General features: G+C 48.7%; 1 protein-coding gene across 1 annotated transcript in view; it reads right to left on the bottom strand.

Moving 5' to 3' along the window:
- LOC124622738 (protein argonaute-2-like) overlaps window positions 1–25,183 on the bottom strand; it is a 40,043-nt gene extending 14,860 nt beyond the window's left edge. The window contains exons 1-3 of the mRNA XM_047148528.1: window positions 24,955–25,183; window positions 20,651–20,763; window positions 7,533–8,961 (exon numbers count right to left, since the gene is read on the bottom strand). Coding sequence (XP_047004484.1) covers window positions 7,533–8,961; window positions 20,651–20,763; window positions 24,955–25,183 — 1,771 coding nt within the window. The remainder of the gene's footprint in view (window positions 1–7,532; window positions 8,962–20,650; window positions 20,764–24,954) is intronic.
- Window positions 25,184–25,411: the final 228 nt, after the last annotated feature.

The following is a 25,411-nucleotide window of genomic DNA, read 5'->3' as shown; positions in this document are numbered from 1 at the left end:
CAGCCTTCACTCAGCTCACGGCAGCTGACACCGCACACTTTATTCCAGCCGGCTGCTGCACTGGCGGTTCCCCGCTTGTGGTGGCCCCCTGGCCCTGCCGCGGCGTCGCAGTACAGCCAGTGAGTAACGCCGACTTTCTAAGTACACCGTTTCCTCCCGCTCAACCCTTACGTCGAACTTCGTACATCACTGACGATTTCCGTGTAGCCGTGGAGTGTCAGGAACGCTGTTGTCCTCATCCTGGTGGAACAGAAATACCTCCAGATCTTCGGAACAGCGACATGATCAGACTGTGGAGTTGAACTCCGTGAGTGGTGATTATGACGTAACGGCCAGATCTCCTAGTAGCGGCCGTTGTTGCCCGTAAGGTGCAGCAAATCTAAAACAGACTTGGCAGACGTTACTCCGATTCACAATGGAGTCCCTGATTGCAGCGATCAGGCGGACCGATGGCGTACATGATGTTCACACTGTAATATTATTGGTATTTCCGTCCTATGAAAGCTTTGAGTACTCTTGGAAAGGCATTCATCTATCTGTATATTAAATGATCAACTTACAAGATGAGACATATTCTTTGAAAGACATTTGTTTGTATAATTTACATAACTGTAAAGATGCGCGTCTAGCGCGGACGCTAATACATCGATTGCGCAGTCAAAGAAACATTTTAACAGAAGCTGAACTGTCGTTCCGCTTCGATCTAAATAAAAGATGACAGTAAAAAAAAAACTTTTGTAGATCTTCAGATTTTAATGTACTGCTGCTTGTAATGTGAAAACGTAAAGGAGGTCGACTTTAAGTTAAAGTGAGCGGTCTTGCCAGCGTGCGGACAACATTATTAATTAATAAAATTAAAGTAATTTATGTTCGAAACTGTAAATCAGCAAGCTATTGTTATCGGAGGTGTTGAACAGTGCAAGAATTGTCTTTAACGAAAGGAGAAAAGTAATGACTGTAATTTGTGACAAAAACGTGAACCGAGGAGACTGCACAAGACAGACTGAAATCTGATCGCACCATACTGTTAGAAAAGTACTTATGTAAGTTATATTGTTTATAAATAAGCCCTAATTTGCTAGTGAGAATTGTTTGAATATATTTAGTGTTTACCAGACTTCTTATTCTGTTCTTTTCCTTTATACTTTCTTATCCTCCATGCCATATTATTTTTATAAATGTCACAGCCCTTACTACAGCAGAGAATACTGCGGCATCCTGGTCGTAAATAGAAGGCCGCTCCTTGTCTTCTATACAAATCATAGCTGCCCCATTTATTAATGATTTCATTTGCAAATGCAATTTTTTTTACTATTCATTGTTAAAGGTCCCTTAGGTAAGTATAAAATTCATACTGATTACGTAAAGAAATCCGGGTTGTTCTCTTCCAAACAATAGAAGTCTTTGCGTAATCAAAAACTAGCCTCCTCCTGACAACGATCAGGAGCCGACCAGAAGACGGACGTCTTCGACCGCTTTCGTGTGTCCTGTGGCAAAGCTGTGCCAGACTGGGAACACGGCATTCTAGTATGAAATACAGATTTAAATTGAAAGAATTGAGATATATTTAATAGTAATAATTTTTTTATCATACTAGAACACACAGCTTGGAGGCAAGCAGTAGCTAATACTTACCCGGCGTCATTCGACATGACCGCATAGGACTTGCTATTACGAAGGTATCAGCGGTTCTATGTTATGCTATGCTAGAACTGATTCGTAAGAGCGTGAATGTGCATCTTTTTTCTTTAATTCTTACTGTAAGAGGGATAAGCAGGCTGCTAGCTTGTTGATGTACAGAATACGTAATAATAAATAAATACTTAAACAGCTGTGATATTGCCAGTACATTAAGAATATGCAGCTTTTCTTTTACATAAGCCTCAGCGTGATTACTTTTCCGTCGATACTTTTCCGTCGATAAATTGCGATATCGATAATCTTTAAATACATCGAAGGCCGATTACAATTAATAATGAAGATGTATGCTATGGCCTGCAGACTTCACCGACACTCGATATGTATCTTCTTGCTCGTCCTCCAATGACAGCAAGTCTAGCGAAGTTACGACCTAAGTAAAATATGTAATACTGTGATGCTCTAAAGTGGGCCAAAGTTCTTGAAGTCGCGCAGTCTTGTGAAGGGCGTCAACAGATCCACTCAAAGAAATACGTTAGTTGTATTCGGCAGTGACCCACATTTTTGCTGTCAAGTGTACATAACATAGCAGTGTTGCAGGTCCTCTAAACACCAAAAACCCTTTGGGGTACAGTCCTTTGACTACACACTATGGGTACCGGAAGAGACTATGAGAGACCAAAGGTCGTCATACAAAACATAATAGAAAACATGTTCTTAGCGATGAGACACCCCGTAACACTCATAAACTAACCTTAATTGCTAGAAGTGACATTCCAAAAGTTCTGAGAAAACGGATTATTTTACATATGTCGTACAGTAATCCTTAGTCAAAATTAAATACATGAGACAGTATATGGAGCTACAAAGCTGTACGGCAATTGGAAAAAACTTTTTCGCTCTCGAAAAGGTTTTCCATCCACGTGCTGAGCGTCGCTCAACGGCGAGTGGCTCTACAAACTGGATATTGAACGAACCAGTAAAAAAATGCAATTAACGGCAACAAGCACTCTACGGAAATCTCAACATTAACAGCGAATCACCAGTAATATCATTGTTCTTGTAACACATAAACAGCTACGTGTATACAAATTTGAACTTTAAATGACATGACCAACGTCGTCGTTCTGGACCTGTATTCTAACCCAGCACCTATAGCCATTGCTAACTAAGCTAAGCTTTGTTTGTGCCTTGTTGAGACCCGATCACTAGGCATAAAGAGACGTGAAGTATAGACGTTTGCACCAGTATCAGTTATCAATTCAGATCCTGAAAATAAATGACGGAAATGTTTGTACTGAACTAGGAATCCTGTCATAAGTTACCTTCCTGGAAAGTACCCCCAACAACGTTTAATATGGTGTCATTCACAAGGAACAGGGTATACTCGTGTTTAAAATTGAAACGCCATCATGTTAAGCTTGACAGGGATGCGAACCCAGCACCTAATCTGATTTTACGTACTTCGTTAACAATCTGAAGTTAAATATCAAATTACAATGAAATGAACACCCTTAGCTGCATACAGGCGTTGACATACGTCAACGGGGACAGATGAAAATGTGTGCCCTGAACGGGGCTCGAACCCGGGATCTCCTGCTTACATGGCAGACGCTCTATCCATCAGACCCACCGAGGACACGGAGGATAGCGCGACTGCAGGGATTTATCTCTGGCACGCCTCCCTCGAAACCCACATTCTCAACGTATTGTCCCGCAATACATTCGTAGTGGCCCCCGCCCATTATACTCATTACTCGCGGCGCGTTGCCAATTCCCGTATATAGAAATATCAAATGTTTTCACCAACAGCGAGATTTTGGAACCTTAAATGACGATAGAATTGTTTTTTGCCTGACTGGGATTCGAACCCAGCATCTAGCGCCGTCGTTTTCTAGCCAGGAACAGACGATAAATAACCATTGTTGGTTCACCAGTAGCGAGACGTGCGCATGTTTAGCTAGACATCAGGCGACGAAAAGTTCTGTGCTGAATGGAATTCAAACCTCGCACATGTGGTCATGAAGACACTTTAACTATCAAATTCTTTTCCAATAATAGCTAGGAGTAGCATGTTTGTACTTTCAATGATGTGATGGAAAATACTCTGCTGGCTAGAAGTTGAATCAACAACATACCGTCGTTGGTGATCACAACGAACACAACGTCAAACGCAAATCCGTTTTCGCCAGTAAGATGGAGAGAAATGTTTGAACTTGAAAAGATGTTAGAAAACGTTTGATTTTGTAATGTTGTGATAAAAAGCTCATCATGTGGCTGTGAGTTGAAACGAACACGTTACACCTGACAACGCACGAAGAGACGGTGAAAATGCAACTATTTTCGAGGAGGCCTAGAAGAGTTTGCAATCTTGGGGAACACAGTGAAATAGAATTCGAATCCCAGTCTGTCTGAAATGGAGACGTTGAAAATTGTGTGCTACAGTAAGAGCCTTGTGAACTTACGCAGCCGTTGGTTCATTAGATGAAATAAGTTTTCTAGTTTACGACGGCTTGTTGGTGACAGTCTCTGAGCTTTGACAGATTGAGAAACCCCGGAAGGCAAACGAATGCCGCTCTGCCCCAGTCGGCAGCGAAGGGATGTTATCTTTACTGCGGGTATTGCACTACAGAGCTTACTGGCGTTCTGCACTTGGCGTTACTAGGGGTGCAAGAGAGTTACTTGTGTGTGTTAAAAATCTACGCCTGACGTAAGATGTGAGCCTACACGTTTTACACATCAATACAAGATTAATCAACCAGACCACAGAATCCACTGCCAAGAACATAATTACTAATTGAAGAGTATTCATTTAGATGAGATGCAGATGTCAAGGGACGGGTAACAGGAAGGAGGGAGGGATCTGGGAATGGATATAAGTGCTGAAGTGCAAAATATAAACGTCAAATGCTTGCAAAGTATTGCTTACTTAGATGTGTGCCACAGTTCGTTTTATCTTGCGACCGAGAGTTAAGGAAGGACTATTTGCAGAAAGAAGAATGGGTTATAGGGAAGGGGAGATCAAAGAATACGGTTTCTTAAGTGTTGAGGGGAATGATAGAGAGCAAAGACAGCAGCAATTAAAAGAGAAAATGTAGCGTCAATGGAAACAGCTAGATTTGTTTATAAAGTTTTGGGGAATGGAATAGAAGGGAACTTGCGGCGATTGTGTCGGAGAGAGAGTGAGTGAGAGAGAGAGAATAGAGGAGATACTAACAACGAGTAAACATAATATGAAATCGTTTGCGTATTGTGTGGAGGACGCAGGGTGTATTCATGGGTAGAGGGGAAGAGAGAGATGTATTTGAAATAACAAAAACTACTGTGACAGTCCATCAACGCTGATTAGTTAGTAAGTATCTAGGTAGTGTATAAATGCAATCAAAATACACTCCTGGAAATTGAAATAAGAACACCGTGAATTCATTGTCCCAGGAAGGGGAAACTTTATTGACACATTCCTGGGGTCAGATACATCACATGATCACACTGACAGAACCACAGGCACGTAGACACAGGCAACAGAGCATGCACAATGTCGGCACTAGTACAGTGTATATCCACCTTTCGCAGCAATGCAGGCTGCTACTCTCCCATGGAGACGATCGTAGAGATGCTGGATGTAGTCCTGTGGAACGGCTTGCCATGCCATTTCCACCTGGCGCCTCAGTTGGACCAGCGTTCGTGCTGGACGTGCAGACCGCGTGAGACGACGCTTCATCCAGTCCCAAACATGCTCAATGGGGGACAGATCCGGAGATCTTGCTGGCCAGGGTAGTTGACTTACACCTTCTAGAGCACGTTGGGTGGCACGGGATACATGCGGACGTGCATTGTCCTGTTGGAACAGCAAGTTCCCTTGCCGGTCTAGGAATGGTAGAACGATGGGTTCGATGACGGTTTGGATGTACCGTGCACTATTCAGTGTCCCCTCGACGATCACCAGTAGTGTACGGCCAGTGTAGGAGATCGCTCCCCACACCATGATGCCGGGTGTTGGCCCTGTGTGCCTCGGTCGTATGCAGTCCTGATTGTGGCGCTCACCTGCACGGCGCCAAACACGCATACGACCATCATTGGCACCAAGGCAGAAGCGACTCTCATCGCTGAAGACAACACGTCTCCATTCGTCCCTCCATTCACGCCTGTCGCGACACCACTGGAGGCGGGCTGCACGATGTTGGGGCGTGAGCGGAAGACGGCCTAACGGTGTGCGGGACCGTAGCCCAGCTTCATGGAGACGGTTGCGAATGGTCGTCGCCGATACCCCAGGAGCAACAGTGTCCCTAATTTGCTGGGAAGTGGCGGTGCGGTCCCCTACGGCACTGCGTAGGATCCTACGGTCTTGGCGTGCATCCATGCGTCGCTGCGGTCCGGTCCCAGGTCGACGGGCACGTGCACCTTCCGCCGACCACTGGCGACAACATCGATGTACTGTGGAGACCTCACGCCCCACGTGTTGAGCAATTCGGCGGTACGTCCACCCGGCCTCCCGCATGCCCACTATACGCCCTCGCTCAAAGTCCTTCAACTGCACATACGGTTCACGTCCACGCTGTCGCGGCATGCTACCAGTGTTAAAGACTGCGATGGAGCTCCGTATGCCACGGCAAACTGGCTGACACTGACGGCGGCGGTGCACAAATGCTGCGGAGCTAGCGCCATTCGACGGCCAACACCGCGGTTCGTGGTGTGTCCGCTGTGCCGTGCGTGTGATCATTGCTTGTACAGCCCTCTCGCAGTGTCCGGAGCAAGTATGGTGGGTCTGACACACCGGTGTCAATGTGTTCTTTTTTCCATTTCCAGGAGTGTACAAGTTTTGTGCTCTTATAACATGTACTCAGTGTCTCTGAAACAATACGTGCTGCACGACGGAAATTACATTCTGCTGAGGCACTTCATTTACATCTCAATGATACATGACTACTAGAGAACATTGCTCTATACGGCAGTAATGGTTCAAATGGCTCTGAACACTATGGGACTTAACATCTATGGTCATCAGTCCCCTAGAACTTAGAACTACTTAAACCTAACCAACCTAAGAACATCACACACATCCATGCCCGAGGCAGGATTCTAACCTGCGACCGTAGCAGTCGGGTGGTTCCGGACTGAGCGCCTAGAACCGCTAGACCACCGCGGCCGGCGTACGGCAGTAATCCACTTGTAAATTAACACCATGATATCGCAAATATTAGGCAACACGTTACTGGGGATGAAAAATGCCTTAAGGTTTGCAACTAAACATGCTACTCCTAGTTACTACTGAATAAGAATTTGATTATTAACGTGTCTTCATAACGATGTGTGTGGCGTTCGACTCTATCAGCATAGACATTTTCGTCGCCTTATTTCTAGTTAAACGTGTGCACCTTTCGCTAATAGTGGACCAACATTGGACATTTCTCATCTGTCCCTGGTTAGACAATGTCGGCGGTAGGCGCCGGGTTCGAATCCCGGTCAGACAATACAACTTCAGTCGTCATTTAAGGTTCCAACCGCACTACTGGTGACAAACTGTGATTTCTACATTCTGATTTTACGTATTTATTCAACAATCCGATTAGGTGATGGGTTCGCATTCTTGTCACCAGCATCACATGATGGTATTTCAATTTTAAACATCGCCCCTGCGGGTCCGGGGGTTAGAATAGGCCCGAGGTATTCCTGCCTGTCGTAAGAGGCGACTAAAAAGGAGTCCATCCCCCTCAAGGGGGTAGTTAGCGCCTGCGTCTGGAGACGGACGGTTCCACGACCTATACTTGTGGTCTTTTGGTTTTTCACTTCTCGTTTCTTCCTTCCTTCGGTTGGTTCCTTTCTTTGTTCTTCTCCATCTCACTGTCTTGCTTACTCTACTCCTTGCCTTCTGCTCCTTGCCTTCTGCTCCTTGCCTCCCTGCTCCTTGCCTCCCTGCTCCTTGCCTCCCTGCTCCTTGCCTCCCTGCTCCTTGCCTCCCTGCTCCTTGCCTCCCTGCTCCTTGCCTCCCTGCTCCTTGCCTCCCTGCTCCTTGCCTCCCTGCTCCTTGCCTCCCTGCTCCTTGCCTCCCTGCTCCTTGCCTCCCTGCTCCTTGCCTCCCTGCTCCTTGCCTCCCTGCTCCTTGCCTCCCTGCTCCTTGCCTCCCTGCTCCTTGCCTCCCTGCTCCTTGCCTCCCTGCTCCTTGCCTCCCTGCTCCTTGCCTCCCTGCTCCTTGCCTCCCTGCTCCTTGCCTCCCTGCTCCTTGCCTCCCTGCTCCTTGCCTCCCTGCTCCTTGCCTCCCTGCTCCTTGCCTCCCTGCTCCTTGCCTCCCTGCTCCTTGCCTCCCTGCTCCTTGCCTCCCTGCTCCTTGCCTCCCTGCTCCTTGCCTCCCTGCTCCTTGCCTCCCTGCTCCTTGCCTCCCTGCTCCTTGCCTCCCTGCTCCTTGCCTCCCTGCTCCTTGCCTCCCTGCTCCTTGCCTCCCTGCTCCTTGCCTCCCTGCTCCTTGCCTCCCTGCTCCTTGCCTCCCTGCTCCTTGCCTCCCTGCTCCTTGCCTCCCTGCTCCTTGCCTCCCTGCTCCTTGCCTCCCTGCTCCTTGCCTCCCTGCTCCTTGCCTCCCTGCTCCTTGCCTCCCTGCTCCTTGCCTCCCTGCTCCTTGCCTCCCTGCTCCTTGCCTCCCTGCTCCTTGCCTCCCTGCTCCTTGCCTCCCTGCTCCTTGCCTCCCTGCTCCTTGCCTCCCTGCTCCTTGCCTCCCTGCTCCTTGCCTCCCTGCTCCTTGCCTCCCTGCTCCTTGCCTCCCTGCTCCTTGCCTCCCTGCTCCTTGCCTCCCTGCTCCTTGCCTCCCTGCTCCTTGCCTCCCTGCTCCTTGCCTCCCTGCTCCTTGCCTCCCTGCTCCTTGCCTCCCTGCTCCTTGCCTCCCTGCTCCTTGCCTCCCTGCTCCTTGCCTCCCTGCTCCTTGCCTCCCTGCTCCTTGCCTCCCTGCTCCTTGCCTCCCTGCTCCTTGCCTCCCTGCTCCTTGCCTCCCTGCTCCTTGCCTCCCTGCTCCTTGCCTCCCTGCTCCTTGCCTCCCTGCTCCTTGCCTCCCTGCTCCTTGCCTCCCTGCTCCTTGCCTCCCTGCTCCTTGCCTCCCTGCTCCTTGCCTCCCTGCTCCTTGCCTCCCTGCTCCTTGCCTCCCTGCTCCTTGCCTCCCTGCTCCTTGCCTCCCTGCTCCTTGCCTCCCTGCTCCTTGCCTCCCTGCTCCTTGCCTCCCTGCTCCTTGCCTCCCTGCTCCTTGCCTCCCTGCTCCTTGCCTCCCTGCTCCTTGCCTCCCTGCTCCTTGCCTCCCTGCTCCTTGCCTCCCTGCTCCTTGCCTCCCTGCTCCTTGCCTCCCTGCTCCTTGCCTCCCTGCTCCTTGCCTCCCTGCTCCTTGCCTCCCTGCTCCTTGCCTCCCTGCTCCTTGCCTCGGCGTTAGAGACGGTCTGTCCTCTCTCTTCTTTTTCCTCCCTGTGCGCGCCTGAATGCCGACCCACGCGTTCGCACATGTAGCCGGTGACGGGGTAACGCGTAATTCCCCGCCTTGGGTAGACAAGTAAGGCACACACGTACCCCCTGGTAAAGGCCAGGCCCGGGGAGGGGTGATTGCGTGACCTGATACCTTCTGACCATGCCGATTGGTCCCTCCGTCTGTTTCGCTGGAGGTGTGACCTGAGGTGTAAACATTCACATAAGGTGGGAGTGCCCTCTGAGAGGGTCCCCATAAGGAAGCAGCGCGCCATGGAGACGCTGGCAATCATGGGGGATTCCTCCGCAATGGATTTCTCATCTTCTCTCTCGACTTCTGCCCACAAACGGAAACATGACCAGCCACCAGTGACAAAAGTGCTACCGCCTGCCCCACAGTTCCTCATCGTTTCTCGATCTGAGGACGGAAAGGATTTTTCCTCCGTCAACCCTTTCGTTATCCAGAAGGGCGTAGATGCTATAGCTGGTACTGTTAAGTCTTGTACAAGGTTGCGTTATGGTACCTTGTTACTAGAAACTGAGAGCGCCTTTCAGGCACAGAAACTGCTTCGAGCCACACTCCTGTACACGTTCCCTGTCCGGGTGGAGGCTCACCGAACTTCGAATTCGTCTCGTGGTGTGGTGTATACTAGATCCCTCATCGGATTGACTGACGAGGAGATTCAGTCTTTCCTCGCTGAGCAGGGCGTGACGGCTGTCCATAGGGTCATGAAAAAGTTCGACAATGACCTTGTACCGACCCGGACACTTTTCTTGACCTTTGACAGTGTTCAGCTGCCGTCGCGTATCAAAGCGGGCTACGAGATTATTTCTGTCCGCCCCTATGTCCCGACAACTACGCGCTGCTACCAGTGTCAGCGTTTTAATCACACCCGCCAGTCTTGTTCCAATGCGGCTAAATGTCACTTGTGGCAGGGATGCCCATGAGAGTGACTGTCCACCTCCGTCTCCTCGTTGCGTGAACTGTCAGGGTGACCATCCAGCGTCCTCCCGCGACTGTCCCATCTATAAGGAAGAAGGCTGTATCCAAGAAATTCGGGTCAAAGAGAGTGTGTCCACCTCGGCTGCTCGCAAGCTATTAGCTAGTAGGAAGCCCACGTTGCTCCCAGCGGGGAAATACAGTACTGCCCTCGCCTCTCCTCGGACTATCAGGGAGGTGGCAACCCAGACATGCGATCTGACCTTCAGCACCACGGTCGTCCATTCGGCCAGTGCTAAGATCGCGCGGTCGACGTCTCCTCTTCTTCCCATCACATCCCACAGACACAAGCCCCTTCATCAGCTTCTGCTACGACGAAGACCCAGAAGTCAGATGCATGGGTCTTCAAGAAGGAACCGTCCTGTGCAGACTTCCTACGTACCTCGACCTCCCAGCCATCGACCAGTACATCCACCAAACGACCTTCCAAGAAGGCTCATAGGAAGCACAGTTCTCCTCCTCCGCCACGGCGCATTTCTTCTCCTGCGCCACCCAGCGGTTGCCGCCCCAGGCCGTCATCCGTTTCGCCTGGCCGCACCGCTGGTAGCCGAACATCTGGCCGTTCACCGGCGGAGGAAGCTCCCCTTCCCAGCCATCTTACCAAGATGGCCGATGAACCTATAGAACCAATGGACGATGACTGTCCGCCTACTGATAGCGGCGGCAGTGTTCGCTCGAAGCCAGGCCCTCAGCGGCCTTCGAGGTGACCCCTTCTTTCATCTTTCATCTTCCTTTTCTTCTTACGATGGCACTTATTCACTGGATTATTCGCAGCATTCGCTCCAACCGAGAGGACCTGAAGTTGCTGCTCCGCTTGCACAGTCGGCTCGTCGTAGCCCTCCAGGAAACGAAGCTACGCCCATGCGATCAAATTGCCTTGACACACTAAACCTCTGTGCGTTTTGACCCACCCCCTGTGGTAGGTATTCCGGCTCATGGAGGGGTTATGTTGCTGGTTCGGGATGATATTTACTACGATCCCATCACGTTGCACACCGACCTGCAGGCAGTTGCCATCCGAATTACTCTCCCCACTTTTACATTTTCCATTTGTACCGTTTACACTCCATCGTCGTCTGCCGTTACCAGGGCAGACACGATTCAAATTGTTGCTCAGCTATCTGCACCATTTTTGTTAACTGGAGACTTCAATGTACTATCCCCTTTGGGGCTCTCCAGCATCCTGCCCGAGGGGCTCCCTGTTAGCAGACCTTTTCAACCAGCTCAATCTTGTCTGCATCAGTACTGGCGCCCCTACTTTTCTATCGGACACACCTCACACCTATTCCCATTTAGACCTCTCTATATGTACTACCCAACTTGCACGCCGGTTTGAGTGGTATCCACTTTCTGATACATATTCGAGCTTCCACTTCCCTTGTGTTATCCATCTCCTGCATCATACTGGGGGCTCTTCTCTTCCAGGGCGACCTTTCAGGATCAAACCTTCACAAACTGCGATAGTCAGGTCGCACACTTCACGGAAGTCATTCTCACTGCTGCTGAATATTCCATCCCTCACACTCCTTCTCCACGTCGCGTACCGGTCCCCTGGTGGACCGCAGCATGTAGAGACGCTTTACGTGCTCGTCGACGTGCTTTACACACCTTTAAACGCCACCCTACAGTGGCGAATAGTATCAATTATAAACGATTACGTGCGCAGTGTCGTCGTATTATTAAAGAAAGCAAGAAACCCAGCTGGGCTGCTTTTACAAGCACCTTCAATAGTTTTACTCTTTCTTCTGTTATCTGGGGTAGCCTGCGCCGTATATCTGGCACTAAGGTCCACTCACCAGTTTCTGGCTTGACGGTCGCGAATGACGTCCTTGTGGCCCCTGAGGCTGTCTCCAATGCCTTCGGCCGCTTTTTCGCAGAGGTTTCGAGCTCCGCTCATTACCACCTTGCCTTCCTAATCAGCAAACAGGCAGAGGAGGCTAGGCCACCTAACTTCCGTTCCTCGAATCACGAAAGTTATAATGCCCCATTCACCATGCGGGAACTCGAAAACGCACTTGCCCGGTCACGGTCCTCCGCTCCAGGGCCTGATTCTATTCATATTCAGATGCTGAAGAACCTTTCTCCTGCGGGTAAAGGTTTCCTTCTTCGTACTTATAATCGCATCTGGATTGAGGGACATGTTCTCACATGCTGGCGCGAGTCTATTGTTGCGCCGATTCCTAAGCCGGGGAAGGACAAGCACTTGCCTTCCAGTTATCGGCCCATCTCGCTTACCAGCTGTGTCTGTCAAGTGATGGAGCGAATGGTTAACACTCCTTTGGTTTGGCTGCTCGAGTCTCGACGCATACTTACCAATGTACAATGTGGATTTCGTAGGCGCCACTCTGCTATTGACCATCTGGTTACTTTGTCGACCTTCATTATGAGTAACTTCTTGCGGAAGCGCCCGACCGCGGCTGTGTTCTTCGATTTGGAGAAGGCTTAAGACACCTGTTGGAGGGCGGGCATTCTCCGCACCATGCATACATGGGGCCTTCGCGGTCCCCTCCCTCTTTTTATTCGTTCCTTTTTAATGGATCGACAGTTCAGGGTACGTGTGGGTTCTGACCTGTCAGACACTTTTCGCCAGGAGAATGGGGTGCCACAGGGCTCAGTTTTGAGCGTCGCTCTCTTCGCCATAGCGATCAATCCAATAATGGATTGCCTCCCAGCTGATGTATCAGGCTCCCTTTTCGTGGACGATTTTACCATCTACTGCAGCGATCAGTGTACATGTTTCCTGGAGCGCTGTCTTCAGCGTTCTCTTGACCGTCTGTACTCCTGGAGTGTCGCCAATGGCTTCCGTTTTTCTTCCGAGAAGACGGTCTGTATTAACTTCTGGCGCTACAAAGAGTTTCTCCCACCGTCCTTACGACTCGGTCCCGTTGCTCTCCCATTCGTGGAGACAACAAAATTTTTAGGTCTTACATTTGACAGGAAACTTAGCTGGTCTCCACATGTGTCATATTTGGCTGCCCGTTGTACCCGTTCTCTTAATGTCCTCCGTGTTCTCAGTGGCATGTCGTGGGGAGCGGATCGAACCGTCCTACTTCGCCTATATCGGTCGATCGTCCGCTCCAAGCTGGATTATGGGAGCTTCGTATACTCCTCTGCACGGCCATCCATCTTACGCCGCCTCAACTCCATACAACATCGGGGTTTGCGTCTTGCGATCGGAGCGTTTTATACTAGTCCCGTCGAGAGTCTTCATGCTGAAGCTGGTGAATTGCCACTCAACTACCGGCGCGATATACTGCTTTGTCCCTATGCCTGTCGGCTACTGTCAATGCCCGACCACCCGTCTTATCGTTCCTTTTTTGACGACTCTCTCGACCGTCAATATGGGTTGTATGTCTCTGCCCTGCTACCCCCTGGAGTTTGCTTTCGTCGCCTCCTTCAACACCTTAATTTTTCACTCCCTGCAACCTTTCGAGTAGGCGAGAGCCACATGCCACCTTGGCTACAGGCTCAGGTTCGCGTTCACCTTGACCTCAGCTCGCTCCCAAAGGAGGTTACCCACGGTTCGGTCTACCACTCCCATTTTGTAGAACTTCGTTCTACGTTCATTAATATGACCTTCATTTATACAGATGGCTTTAAGATGAATGACGGGGTCAGGTGTTCTTTCATTGTCGGGGCACAAAGTTTCAAATACCAGCTCCATGGCCATTGTTCGGTCTTCACAGCTGAGCTCTTTGCCCTCTACCAGGCTGTTCTTTACATCTGCCGCCACCGACATTCTGCTTATGTCATCTGCTCCGATTCCCTGAGCGCCATCCAGAGCCTCAGTGATCCGTACCCAGTTCACCCTTTCGTGCACCGGATCCAACGCTCTCTTCAGCAGCTGGTGGAAGTCTGTTCTCCGGTTAGCTTTATGTGGGTTCCTGGCCATGTCGGTATCCCTGGGAACGAAGCTGCAGATGCCGCAGCCAAGGCTGCGGTCCTCCAGCCTCGGACAGCTTCTTGTTGTGTCCCTTCGTCAGATTGTAGCAGGGTCATTTGTCGGCGCATTTTATCGCTGCGGCTTGCCGATTGGGCTGCACTTACGGACAACAAGCTTCGGGCCTTGAAACCTCTTCCCGCGGCTTGGACGTCCTCCTCCCGCCCTTCTCGACGGGAGGAGGTCGTCTTGGCCCGGTTACGAATTAGACACTGCCGGTTCTGCCGTTGCTATCTGCTGACGGCTGCGCTGGCGCCGTTCTGCCCATGTGGGCAATTGCTGACGGTCCGCCACATTTTAACGTCCTGTCCGGATTTTAACACACTGCGTCTTGATCTTAGCCTACCATGTACTCTAGATGCCATTTTAGCGGATGACCCACGAGCAGCTGTTCGCGTTCTTCGTTTTATCAACTTGACAAACCTCTCTAAGGAAATTTGATTATGCTGTTTTTTTTTTTTTTTTTAATCCTATGCCTGTCAGTCTGTCTTTTATCGTGTTTTCCCTTTTAGTTGCTGTTTTAAACTTGTGCCTCGCGGTGCATTCCTAACGTAGCCTGGGCGCTAATGACCATTGAAGTTGTGCGCCCTAAAACCACAAAAAAAAGAAAAAAAAATTTAAACATGTGCATCCTTTGTTCCTTGATAATGCAACAATATACAACGTCTTTCGAGGTTAATTACCAAGAAGGTAATTGTCATGTTATGGTTCCTGCTTTCGTACAAACATTATCGTCATTTACGTTCAAGTTGAGAATTGATAACTGATACTGGTGCAAACATCAACATTTGACGTCTCTTTCTGCCTAGTGATAGAGGCTCGATAAGGCACAAAGCTTTGCTTGGTTAACAATGGCTTTACTTTCTGGGTTTGCATCTGGATCCAGAACGAAGACGTTGGTCATGTCATTTAAAGTAACTGTTCAGTAATGTGAACAATAATATTACTTGTGATTTGCTGTTAATGTTGGGATTTCTGTACAGTGCTTGCTACCGTTAATAACGTTTTCTTTTAACTGCTTAGTATTACATAAAGTTTATGAAACACCACTCCCCGATGAACGTTGAACGACGTTCAGCATGTGTTGGGTAAAGCTTTTAGACAGCAAATAACTTGTTTCCAATTGCCATACAACTTTATAAATCCATATACTGTCTGAAAACTAAACTTAAATGCAATAAGTGACATTTCAGACGTTATGGGACAACTAATTTTGTCACATAAATCGTTCAGTAAACCTTAGGCACAATTAAATATTTCAAACGTTGACTGACTGATCACTTCTGTACTATCGTGGTGTTACTTCACATCTGGATGGACTGCCATAAAGTCTGGTGTTCTCTAGTAGTCTCTAGCGGTACCCATTGTGTATCTTATGACTGTACTGTAGAGGGTTGAGACGATGTGCAACTCAGATATGCTATGTTGGTTGCATACATTCAGGTGCAGCCCACACATTGGAATGTACACTCGACAACAAACAAAAGTGGGTCACGTCTGAATTCCAACCACCAACGGAAACTGGCGATACGGAGTACACAGATATGTCTTCCGTCTCCACTATGAATGTCGCTCTCCTACACAGACTCCTATTTCACAGCCCCCACCTCCCCCCTCCCCCCTTGCAGGTCTGGGTGCTACAATAGGCCCGAGGTAGTCCTGCCTGTTATACGAGGCGACCAAAAGGAGTCGCTCACGTTTCGACCTTTATGTAATGGTCCTCTGTAGGGTTTGATGCACATTTTTCAAAATTTTCCAGAAGAGCAAGCCAATTACACAAGGGCACCTTACAAGGTGCATCGTGTCAATCGTGCATTGAGATCTTTAGCCCACTTTCCGGTTGTCCCATTTCAATCACGCCCATTCTCCATCTCTTGGGTGAGGACATCTTAATGGGTGCGTTTTTCACAGTGAACTGTGCAGCGTCGCTTTCTGGGTCGACAATGACCATGGACTTCATTGCACCTGATATCCAGCACAGTACCCAGTCCGTCGTGGTGCGGCTGACATATACCCTGTTGGTTGCAGCTACCTGATGACACAGGGATCGCTCTGCTGATGCCTACTCTGTTAACTCCCCACGTATGCCATAGGGTAGATGCTCATCCCCTTGGGGCTTCGGGACTCCCGACAATGGCCATCCTGCCAGGTGGCCTTTGCTGCAGCTGGGTGGCGCCCGTGGGGAGGGCCCCTCGTCGGAATGGGTGGCAGTAGGGTGGACGACACGCTATGAAGTGTAGTCCATCATCTCTTGCTGGTGGTGAAACACCAACAGTCTTTAAGTTTTCATAAGCTCAAATCAACACACCAAAGTAAGACCCCAAATCCTTCCACTCCCAGGCCGCACCATGGGAGGAACGTCAGGCTAAGGACAGCAGCAGAATTTATGCGCCCTGGTACCTTCTATGATCAAGAGATGATGGGGGGAAACTCTCATGATTATGGAGCCTCAGTTTTTTGTTGAGCATTTAGAGGACAAGTCTGGGGAGGTGGAGGGCTTGTCAAGAATGAGATCTGGGTCAGTGTTGATAATAACCGCATCCTCTGCCCAGTCACTGGAGTTATTTGCTTGTGACATGCTGGGGATGTTTCTGTAACCATTACGCCCCATGAGCTTAAATATGGTCCAGGGTATCATATTTCACAGAGACCTCCTTTTGCAGTCCGACGATGAGCTGTGCGCCAATTCAGAGTGGCGAGGTGTACATTTCGTCCGGCGTGTCCACCGGGGTCCAAAGGACGGTCACGTGGCTACCGATACATTCATCTTGATCTAAAGCCCTATATCCCTCAACCGGTCCAGTGCTTTAAGTGCTGGAAGTTCGGCCGTAAGTCTTCCTGCTGTACTTCCAGCATCACATGACAAGATAGGGGACGCCCATCACATCCCAATACTCCATGTGCCCCACCTCCCATCTGTGTGAACTGCAGAGAGCACCATTCGCCTTGCTCTCCTGAATGCAGGATTCTCCAGAAAGAGAGGAAAATCATGGAGTACAATACCCTGAACCGACTGACCTACACTGAGAAAATTCAAACACCTGCATCCTGTGCGTATGACATCGTCTTACACCACCGCTACAGTCAGCTCCACCAACCCAGGTCACCTCTGAGCCGGATGACTACACCTCCCGCTTGATGATGGTGGGCATATCCCTTCCCATTGCTCCTGCACCACTTACTTTTGGAGCAACACCCCGCCAACCATCGGAGACGTCCATTCCCACTTCTAAGACAGAGAAGCGTAAGTCGTCTTCGGCTCCTCTCGCTAGGAAGCGGTCCATTGGGTCACTCTCTTCACAGATTTCTGCTAGTGGGAGGGACGACACCCGCCAGAGGCTGAAGAGCCCTAAAGCAGCTGGTCGTAGGGCATCACGTTTATCCTCAGTCCCGGAGACTGAGAAAGTGAAGTCCTCCAAGCTAGGGAAACCCAAGGAGCAGCGAGAAAAATCCAAAAAGAAAACCCCTAAGACCAAGGATCAGCCCATGGTGGTCCTTTGGTGGTCGCCGGAAGTCGCTGAAGCAATTAAGGAGCGTCGGAGAGCTCTACAGCAGCATGAGTGGCACCCTTCCCTGGAGCTCCTTATAGCCTTTAAACGGCTACGTGCCCGTGTTCGCTGCCTTTTCAAACAAAGGAAGGAGTAGTGTTGGGAAGGTGACGTGTAACACTCAATGGTGGAGACTGATCTTTGCCCAGACTAGGGGCCTGGTACCCGAAAAGACGTTTTATCCCTCCCAACAGCGGTCCCCACTGTTAACATAAATGGCGAGTTATGTGCCGACGAAAACGCGATTGCCGAGCACTTTGCTCGATCTCGGAGTTGGAGAATCTCTCATCTGACTACAAGCGACATCTTATCGTCAACTTGAACCGGCTGTGGTGCGATGGTGTCTTTCCATCGCAATTGCGGGAGAGCACTATCATTCAGGTGCTCAAACCCGGTAAAAATCCGCTTGATGTGCTTAGCTATAGGCCCATCAGCCTCACCAACGTGGTTTGTAAGCTGCTGGAACGTATAGTGTGTCAGCATTGGGTTGGGTCCTAGAGTCACGTGGCTTTCTGGCTCCATGTCAGGCAGGCTCCCACCAATGTCGCTCTACCACCGATAATCTTGTTTCCGTCTGGAAAAGGCTGATCGGATGGCAGACTCGATGAACACACCAGATGTGTCGTATGCTTTACGTAAGTCAAAAAAGACGGCGGACTTGGCGACATCATATCACCAGCTTGCAAGTTTTTGGTGGCAAGGCGCATACCATCTCCTATGTGTCTGTAAATGAAGGAATATTTGTCCTTATTATCACAAAGAAATACAGTATCTCAGAGTCCCACTTTAAGTAGCGTTTTAAACAACTTCTGTAAGTTGACAAAATTTTTTTTTTTTTCGTTGTACTACCTGAGACTACGTTATTACCTATGTAATTTGCTTCTGTAGGTGTCTTTGGTTCAACGTTGTGTCCCACTTAGTGATCGTAACAGGTTCAATTATGTTATCTTCTAACATATCAAATTCCTATTTGACTTTCTCACACAGTGTGTTACGGGTAGATACAGTCTGGCAAAACTTTGGTATACCAATCGTAACTTTCAGAGAAGCGTCATGAATGGCAAATTTTGAGTAAAACCTACACATTTCTCTGGTTACCATGTTAAAGTTTGCTTCTTTTGGCCAAAACAGCGAAGTTTACACAGTCTCACCCCACTACCATGTTGTACAGACACAACTGCGAGATAATTGTGAAGCAGTGGTTTATTAAGTGAGCAACCCAGGAAAAGTAAGATCAGTAGCTTATGAAAAGACACATCCTCGGTCAAAAAAGGAAGTGTAATGTCTTCATATTTCGCGTTCCACCACCTAGCAATGGCACTTAAAAATTACATTCTTATCGAAAAAGTCTGTAGTTAGTGGAATAACAGGTACATAATGAAGTTTCGCATAATAATCGTATGGAAAAATACTCCCACCTTTATGTGCCCTCATTTGCCATTTCGATGTCCGAAACCTTTTATGAAGTATAGGGAAAGTTGTGCACATTTCACTTCGGCCTTATCGCTGGCGAAGCTTGACCGCAGATGAATGTGCTACATCAGATCAGTTTTCTCAGGTCTGAAGGAAAAGTTAAATGTTAGCTAAATTTCATATGCAGCAGCATAGTATGTAATGTGCACCAAACACAAAATCATAGCGATCTCTATTTTTCATTGCAAACTTCTCCGAATTTCGCGCAGCATCTCACATCCACGCAAATATCACAATAACTACGTCCATTCACGAAATAATGGAAAGATCATCATCAACCTGACACATAAAGCTGTAAGTAAAGCAAAAATTAACTTTTTTACCGAATAGTTTGAGTAAAATTGTTTTACAAAGACTGCAAGGCGTACGCTTCGATTCCGTCATCGCCAGTCAGTTGAAAGGTGGCAAACACTTGTCTACCTCCCCTTCTCAACAGAACGAATGAACTTGCCCAACGGTTTGGATGAAAATTGGTCACTGTGTATCTACCACCGTACCCTACGCGGAGTCTACGCTTTCACGACTAAAACGCACATCCTGTTTTCAGGAAATTTTGTATTGAGATACTTCGAACAGTAAGGAAGAACACGGGCTGCTTTAGAATGCATTAAAAGCGGTGGCTCGTTTTATTTTTTAGGTTACTATCCCTTGCTAAAGGGGCTGTAATTTTGTTTCACCTTGCTGGTTTAGAAAAAATATCAGAGGCCACTACTTCCACCACATCAAGTGGATTTAGTGCTCATGTTCTCACACTGAGCCCTCAACACTTCCAGTTTATCAATGGGGATAACTGAAAATTATTATTACATACTGAATCTTTATCCTATCGTTAAGGGCGCGAGACCTACACGACCTTATAGTAGAATAATATAGAACTATAAACTTTACATTATCCCTTTCATTAAGTAAAATCACCCCTAGTGTCATAACAACCGATAAAGGACTCTTTTTATTTAACAGTTAAATACTGAACAACTATACAGTCAAAAGGGGTGTGGGAAGAAAGAATAGAGTTCAACAGCATACCCCAACGCTCGTTCGTAATAAGCCACGATATCAGGAGAAAAGGAATCTTAGGAACGATCGCCGTATTATCAAATGAAGTCCAATTTACTAAAGGAAGGGGTTGCAGGCATGCAACGACCACCACCATGAATCAGCCCAGGACTAAGAAAGTTGGGTGAATCGCTAGGTAGCCTCCCGTACAAAAGGAATAAAACCAGCAAGACGCGGAACTATTCATACGGGCTAGACTCGTTAGGGTAGATAACTTTGGCTCGCGGTCCGACTAAACATGAAGGGGCGCCAGACACTCACCACGTGGCGTAGGACAAAGGGCACACGTTTTCAAGCTAGGAAGACGGGAGAACTGAAAGAGCCACTGCCAGAGGAAGCGGGAAAAGCGAGCATGAAAGTCTACACACTAAGACTCTAGGCATGTAGCTGCGTATCGCTTCTGGCTGACTGGCAACAGTAAGAATGAGAATGTAAATGTGGCCAAAAAGTGGGAGCAACTGCCAGGAGTAACTATGACTCCTTTATGCCCGCATGATGCACAATATAAGGTAGTCCCACTGTGCCCCCATGCTTTGAGGTGGGATCGGTGGGTGACTTTACCACAGAGAGGCCGGAGGCATCAGAGTCCATTGCCTTCCCGAGGCGAGAGTCGGGTGCTGAGTCAGCCGCCGCAGGGTTTGCTAAGGCAAGCCAAGTGGTGATTGGCTTTGCAGCTAATAGAGCAGGGCCACGGGGCCGTCACATGAGGTGTCGGGACAGGCCTAGTCTGTACTAGTATCAGAGACGAGACCTCGTACCAAGCAGTCGTTTGAGGTGGTGAGGCTGTTAACCAAAGACTCGTCTCGGATATTAAGGCGGTAAACATCGGACGACTGCTGAGGTAGTCGTCTCAGGTGTCAGGCCACTGTTGTACTGTGGGATTCACTAGTATGCAAGTGCCCTTATTGGGGCAGTGTCCTTTTCAGGACCATTGTGTGTCCTTTTGAGGACAGTGTCCTTTTGAGGACAGTGTCCTTTTCAGGGCCGCGATGGAGCCCCTGGCAGAGCGCACGGCGAAGAGGGGTGCTGTGAGAACCTCACATTAGACCGAGAGGTGGGGACTAGGGTTTGCAGCCCAAACGCCCCCTCTCCATGAGATGATAGGAAGCAATGGAACAAATAAATTTGCCTTGGATGGAGGTCCTGAATGGACAGGGGCCTCACTTAAGTACCGATACAAGCGGTGACTCGACCCCTGGCAGAAATCTAAATTCGCCAGGTAATATTAGCAGAATCTCGTGCTTCAACTGCGGAATTGATAACTCAGGTAGAGCGGTGCGTCAAGAGCAGCAACATATCCGGAGATACACCTAGCTCCCTCGAGCCCCTGATGATCAAGGTGGTTTCAAATGTCGTCACTGTCCCCGCAGTTTTGCAGCCATTAATGGGCGGCGGCTACGTGAAAGAAAGGGACATCCTGCTGAATATAACACCACTGAACTTCAGCGCAATGTGCAATATCGAAAAGGACTATGGTCTGATGCCGAAGTTGAGGAAATGACTAAGTGAGAACTGGAGTGGAGTGGCAGGTTTGGTACGCAGGCACAGCTAAACAGAGAGTTAGGAAATAGACTTGGCAGATCAGCAGAAGCCATCAAGAAACGCCGTGTAACGCCAGAATATAAACATGCGTTAGCGGCATTAAAGGAAGAGACATCACCAGAAGCAGAGCAATATCATCCGTCTGTTAGTAGCTCTGATCTACTGCCTCAACCACCTGTGTCAGAGCCCTCTCCAGTTGGCAACAATAACACAGTGGGATGGATCTCAAACCGAGCCATAGCACATCACCTACAGTCGATTTTACCTAAGTGCTTGGATAATTTACAACATTTGGTTAACATGATTTTGGATGGGAATGTCGTCTACTTTAGCAACTCCACGAACAACTCGTCAAAGAAGAAAGAGAGTTGTGACGGCACCCAGGGAAGGCTCCAGTATAAACTCTAATCGCAGAGCACGCACATTAGAGAGCTGAGCGCTTCCGTTCCACACAGTTACGGTGGTTAAACATGTCACCGTTCAGTATCTCCTTTACCAAGATGGATAATGTGGTATATGCAGACGCTGACCAGCTGCGGAAATATTATGAAGGCTATTACGCCAAAGAGGCTGTGGATATACCAGTGGAATTAAAGTCAAGAGGTGAGGATTCCATTATCTGTCATATCCCATCTCCTTGTTGGAATCCAAACGCTAGGTGAAGAGGCTGAGAGACACTGCTGTAGGCCCAGATGGGATTACGCTTCAAAATTTGCCTAATATTCCAGATGCGGACTTGAATGCCCTGTTGAACATGATATTTGGCCTGATCAAAACATCTACAGCCTTGCAAGAAAGCCGCACGTGTTTGTTCCCTAAAAAGGGCGACCTAAGGTCTTCCTCCAACTGTAGACCAATCAAAATATCATTTATGTTGGTTCGGTTATTGAGTAAGATTTTGGCGTTCAGAATTTCGAATTCAATAGTCACCCACCAGGCTCAAACAGGTTTCTGTGCTGTTGATGGCGTTATGGCGAGTGCTCTCTGCCTGGATATCATCGTATGAGAACATAGAAGACTGGGCAAGCCCTAGCATATGATAGCCTTAGACCACACGAAAATCTTTGATCGGGTTTCGTGGAAGACGATCCATCAGGCGTTGTGGAATCATGGTGTAGACGAGGGCACCTTGAGCTCTATTCTAACTCCTACAGCGGCCAGAGAACATGTCTGCTGTCCCAAACGAACAGGACCCAGCTTGCAGAGTTCTTCAGGGCGTTAAACAGAGTGACCCCTTAAGCCCCATTGCCTTTAATATTGTAATGGACAACCTTATGTGTAACATCAAGGAGAACTATTGAGCAACGCTGGGTGGCGTGAAGACTGCTGTCATGGGCTTCGCAGACGTTATGGTACTCCTCTCTGACACCGTAGAAGGCATGAGAAATCATCTGGATTGTCAAGATTCCTGCAGGCGACCGCGATGGAAATCAATCCTGACAAATGTAGAGCCCTTCAATTTGTCAGAGTGGCCAGGACTAGGAGTTGCTATGTTGAGACCAAGAGCCTGTTCCAAATCCAAGGGAAACCCATCCCATTTTTAAACTTGTTGGAACAATTGAATTATCTTGGACATTCTTTCGATGTGCAGGGGATCCAAAACATTCTCCTGTCAGGCTGCAGATGATGTTGAAAAAGCTCCTGGCTGGGCTTAAGAGCTGCTTTCTGAAGCCATTTGTGGATCAACCTAGGTAATAAATATGTGTGTAATACAGTCTACAGTCAATGGAGATTACAATGAAGAGGTTGAATTATGTGGACCTGCGTATCAGACAATTCGTCAAGGTTATATTACACCTGCCTAAGACGACCCCCTCCCCTTTCATCCATGCAAAGCTGCGTGATGGTGGACTTGGAATTCCTGCCTTAAGGGTGCTGGTAAGTTCCATCTTTCTCTGTTGACTCCAAAATATGAGTGCCATGCAGGACAAGCAGCTGGGCGCGTTTCTTGGAACTGAGCTGATCAACAAACTTGTTGCCAGGCTCAAGAAGATTTTATGTATGGGCAGAGAGGAAGTAGGGCCCACCAAGGAAGCCATTTCCAACTTCTGGTGAAGGAAACTTCACTCAACAGCTTTAGGGAGGGGTCTGGAGTACTGCCGGAATTCAAGGCATTCCACTAGCTGGATTAATGGCCCTCCTCCCTTTTAGAGTGGAAGGGATAACATTAGCGCAATCCATCTGTGGATTGTACTGCTGCCTACAAGGGGTGCTTCTTATGTCACTGGCCTGAATTCAAACTGCAGGGCTGGGGGCCCCTGTAGAAATGGTCATGCGACGTTGCAGCATGTCCTCCAGAGGTGCCCACTGACGCATTTTGCGCGTCTGGAATGTCACGACAGCGCCAATAAGTCCATCAAAAAGGCACTGGTTAATAAGGGTTGTGGGGTTATGGATGGGCCTACCTTGACCCTGACTAATTCAGAGAGATACGTCCCAGACATTCTCGTCATCCACAACACCGATGCGGCACCAGGAGGCTGCAGCTGCTCCCTGATAGAAACTACAGTCGCTTACGAATATCAGGGTAGCCCTGACAGAACCCATGAGCTGAAGCTGGTCAAATACAGCTGAGTTCGTATTTCCCCTTAACAGCCAGCAACAGATACTCTGTCATTCACCAGAGGTTCTTCCTCATGTGGTAGGTCCACGTGAAACCTGGAGTGAGGATAACCAGAGAATTTGTGAGAAATTTCATTTCTGAGAATTTCTTCAGAGGGAAAGAATGTGCAACACCATCCTAGCAGGTATAAGGATTCACCGCCAATTTATGAGAATCATTTGAAGGAAGACAAAATTCCCCCACACGTAAGTATCAATCCACCTGGTCGACAGAGACTGGCAGCTACTCCTCGGATGTGCTAAGTTATAACATGTATCAGTGTGAGCTGGTTTAAGCCCCACCGGTGGCATCATAACCTGGTGAGAATATCTGTGAGGCTGTTCATTTACCTAGCCAAATGCCTTGTCACCAGACAAAAAAAATAGCAAACACGAGGAGAGACTGGTGGGAGTCACTGTGACTCTAGGCATATAGATGCATATCACTTATGGCAGACTGGCAACAGCAAGAATGAGAAGGTAAAGGTGGCCAATAAGGGGGAGCAACTGGCAGGAGTAACTACTACTCCCAAATGCCCACCTCATGCGTAATATATGGACCCTCTCGATCAACCCCTTAGCATCCTTGTGATGTCAGTTGGATGATGGTTCAATGGGCCTCTCAGTGGGAAATCCTAGCTTTGGCCTTAAAAAGTGTTACGCCTAGGCATAAACCTTCTCAGCACCCTCATGACCCCTGCTACTTAAGTTTCCCAACTAACAGAGCAGGGTGTCTTTTAGGGCTTGAGGGTTACCACCCCCTCTTCCTTTGCTTCTTGTTGTAGCACCAGCTGGAACAAACGTGGTACCAGGCCTCCCATTGGAGCGCCTGTGCCAGCTGATGAGCCATCCAGTCAGCCAACCGGTGCAGGTTGAGTGCTGCTCCCTGCCATTTGCCCTAATTGTTTGCAGTCCTTTTCCACCAACACCGACCTTGGTTTCCACCATCATCGTGCCAATCCAACTGGTGCCAATGCAGAGATCCAGACAGAGAGGAAGAAGGCTTGGTGGTCCCAAGAAGAGCTGTTGCGTCTGGCTCATGCAGAAGCGACCCTGTCAATCTGTGGTTGCAGGTTCTTCAGTAAGGAACTCGCGAAGGACTTTCCTGGAATCCATCAAGTGCCAGCATAGGGCGCAGGCCTATAAGGAAATGGTGGCAAACTTTGTCACCGAGCTGTC

The sequence above is a fragment of the Schistocerca americana genome, chromosome 7 (genome assembly GCF_021461395.2).
Source record: "Schistocerca americana isolate TAMUIC-IGC-003095 chromosome 7, iqSchAmer2.1, whole genome shotgun sequence".
Classification (NCBI taxonomy): Eukaryota; Metazoa; Arthropoda; class Insecta; order Orthoptera; family Acrididae; genus Schistocerca; species Schistocerca americana.
This window is presented reverse-complemented; position numbering and strand designations above follow the sequence as displayed.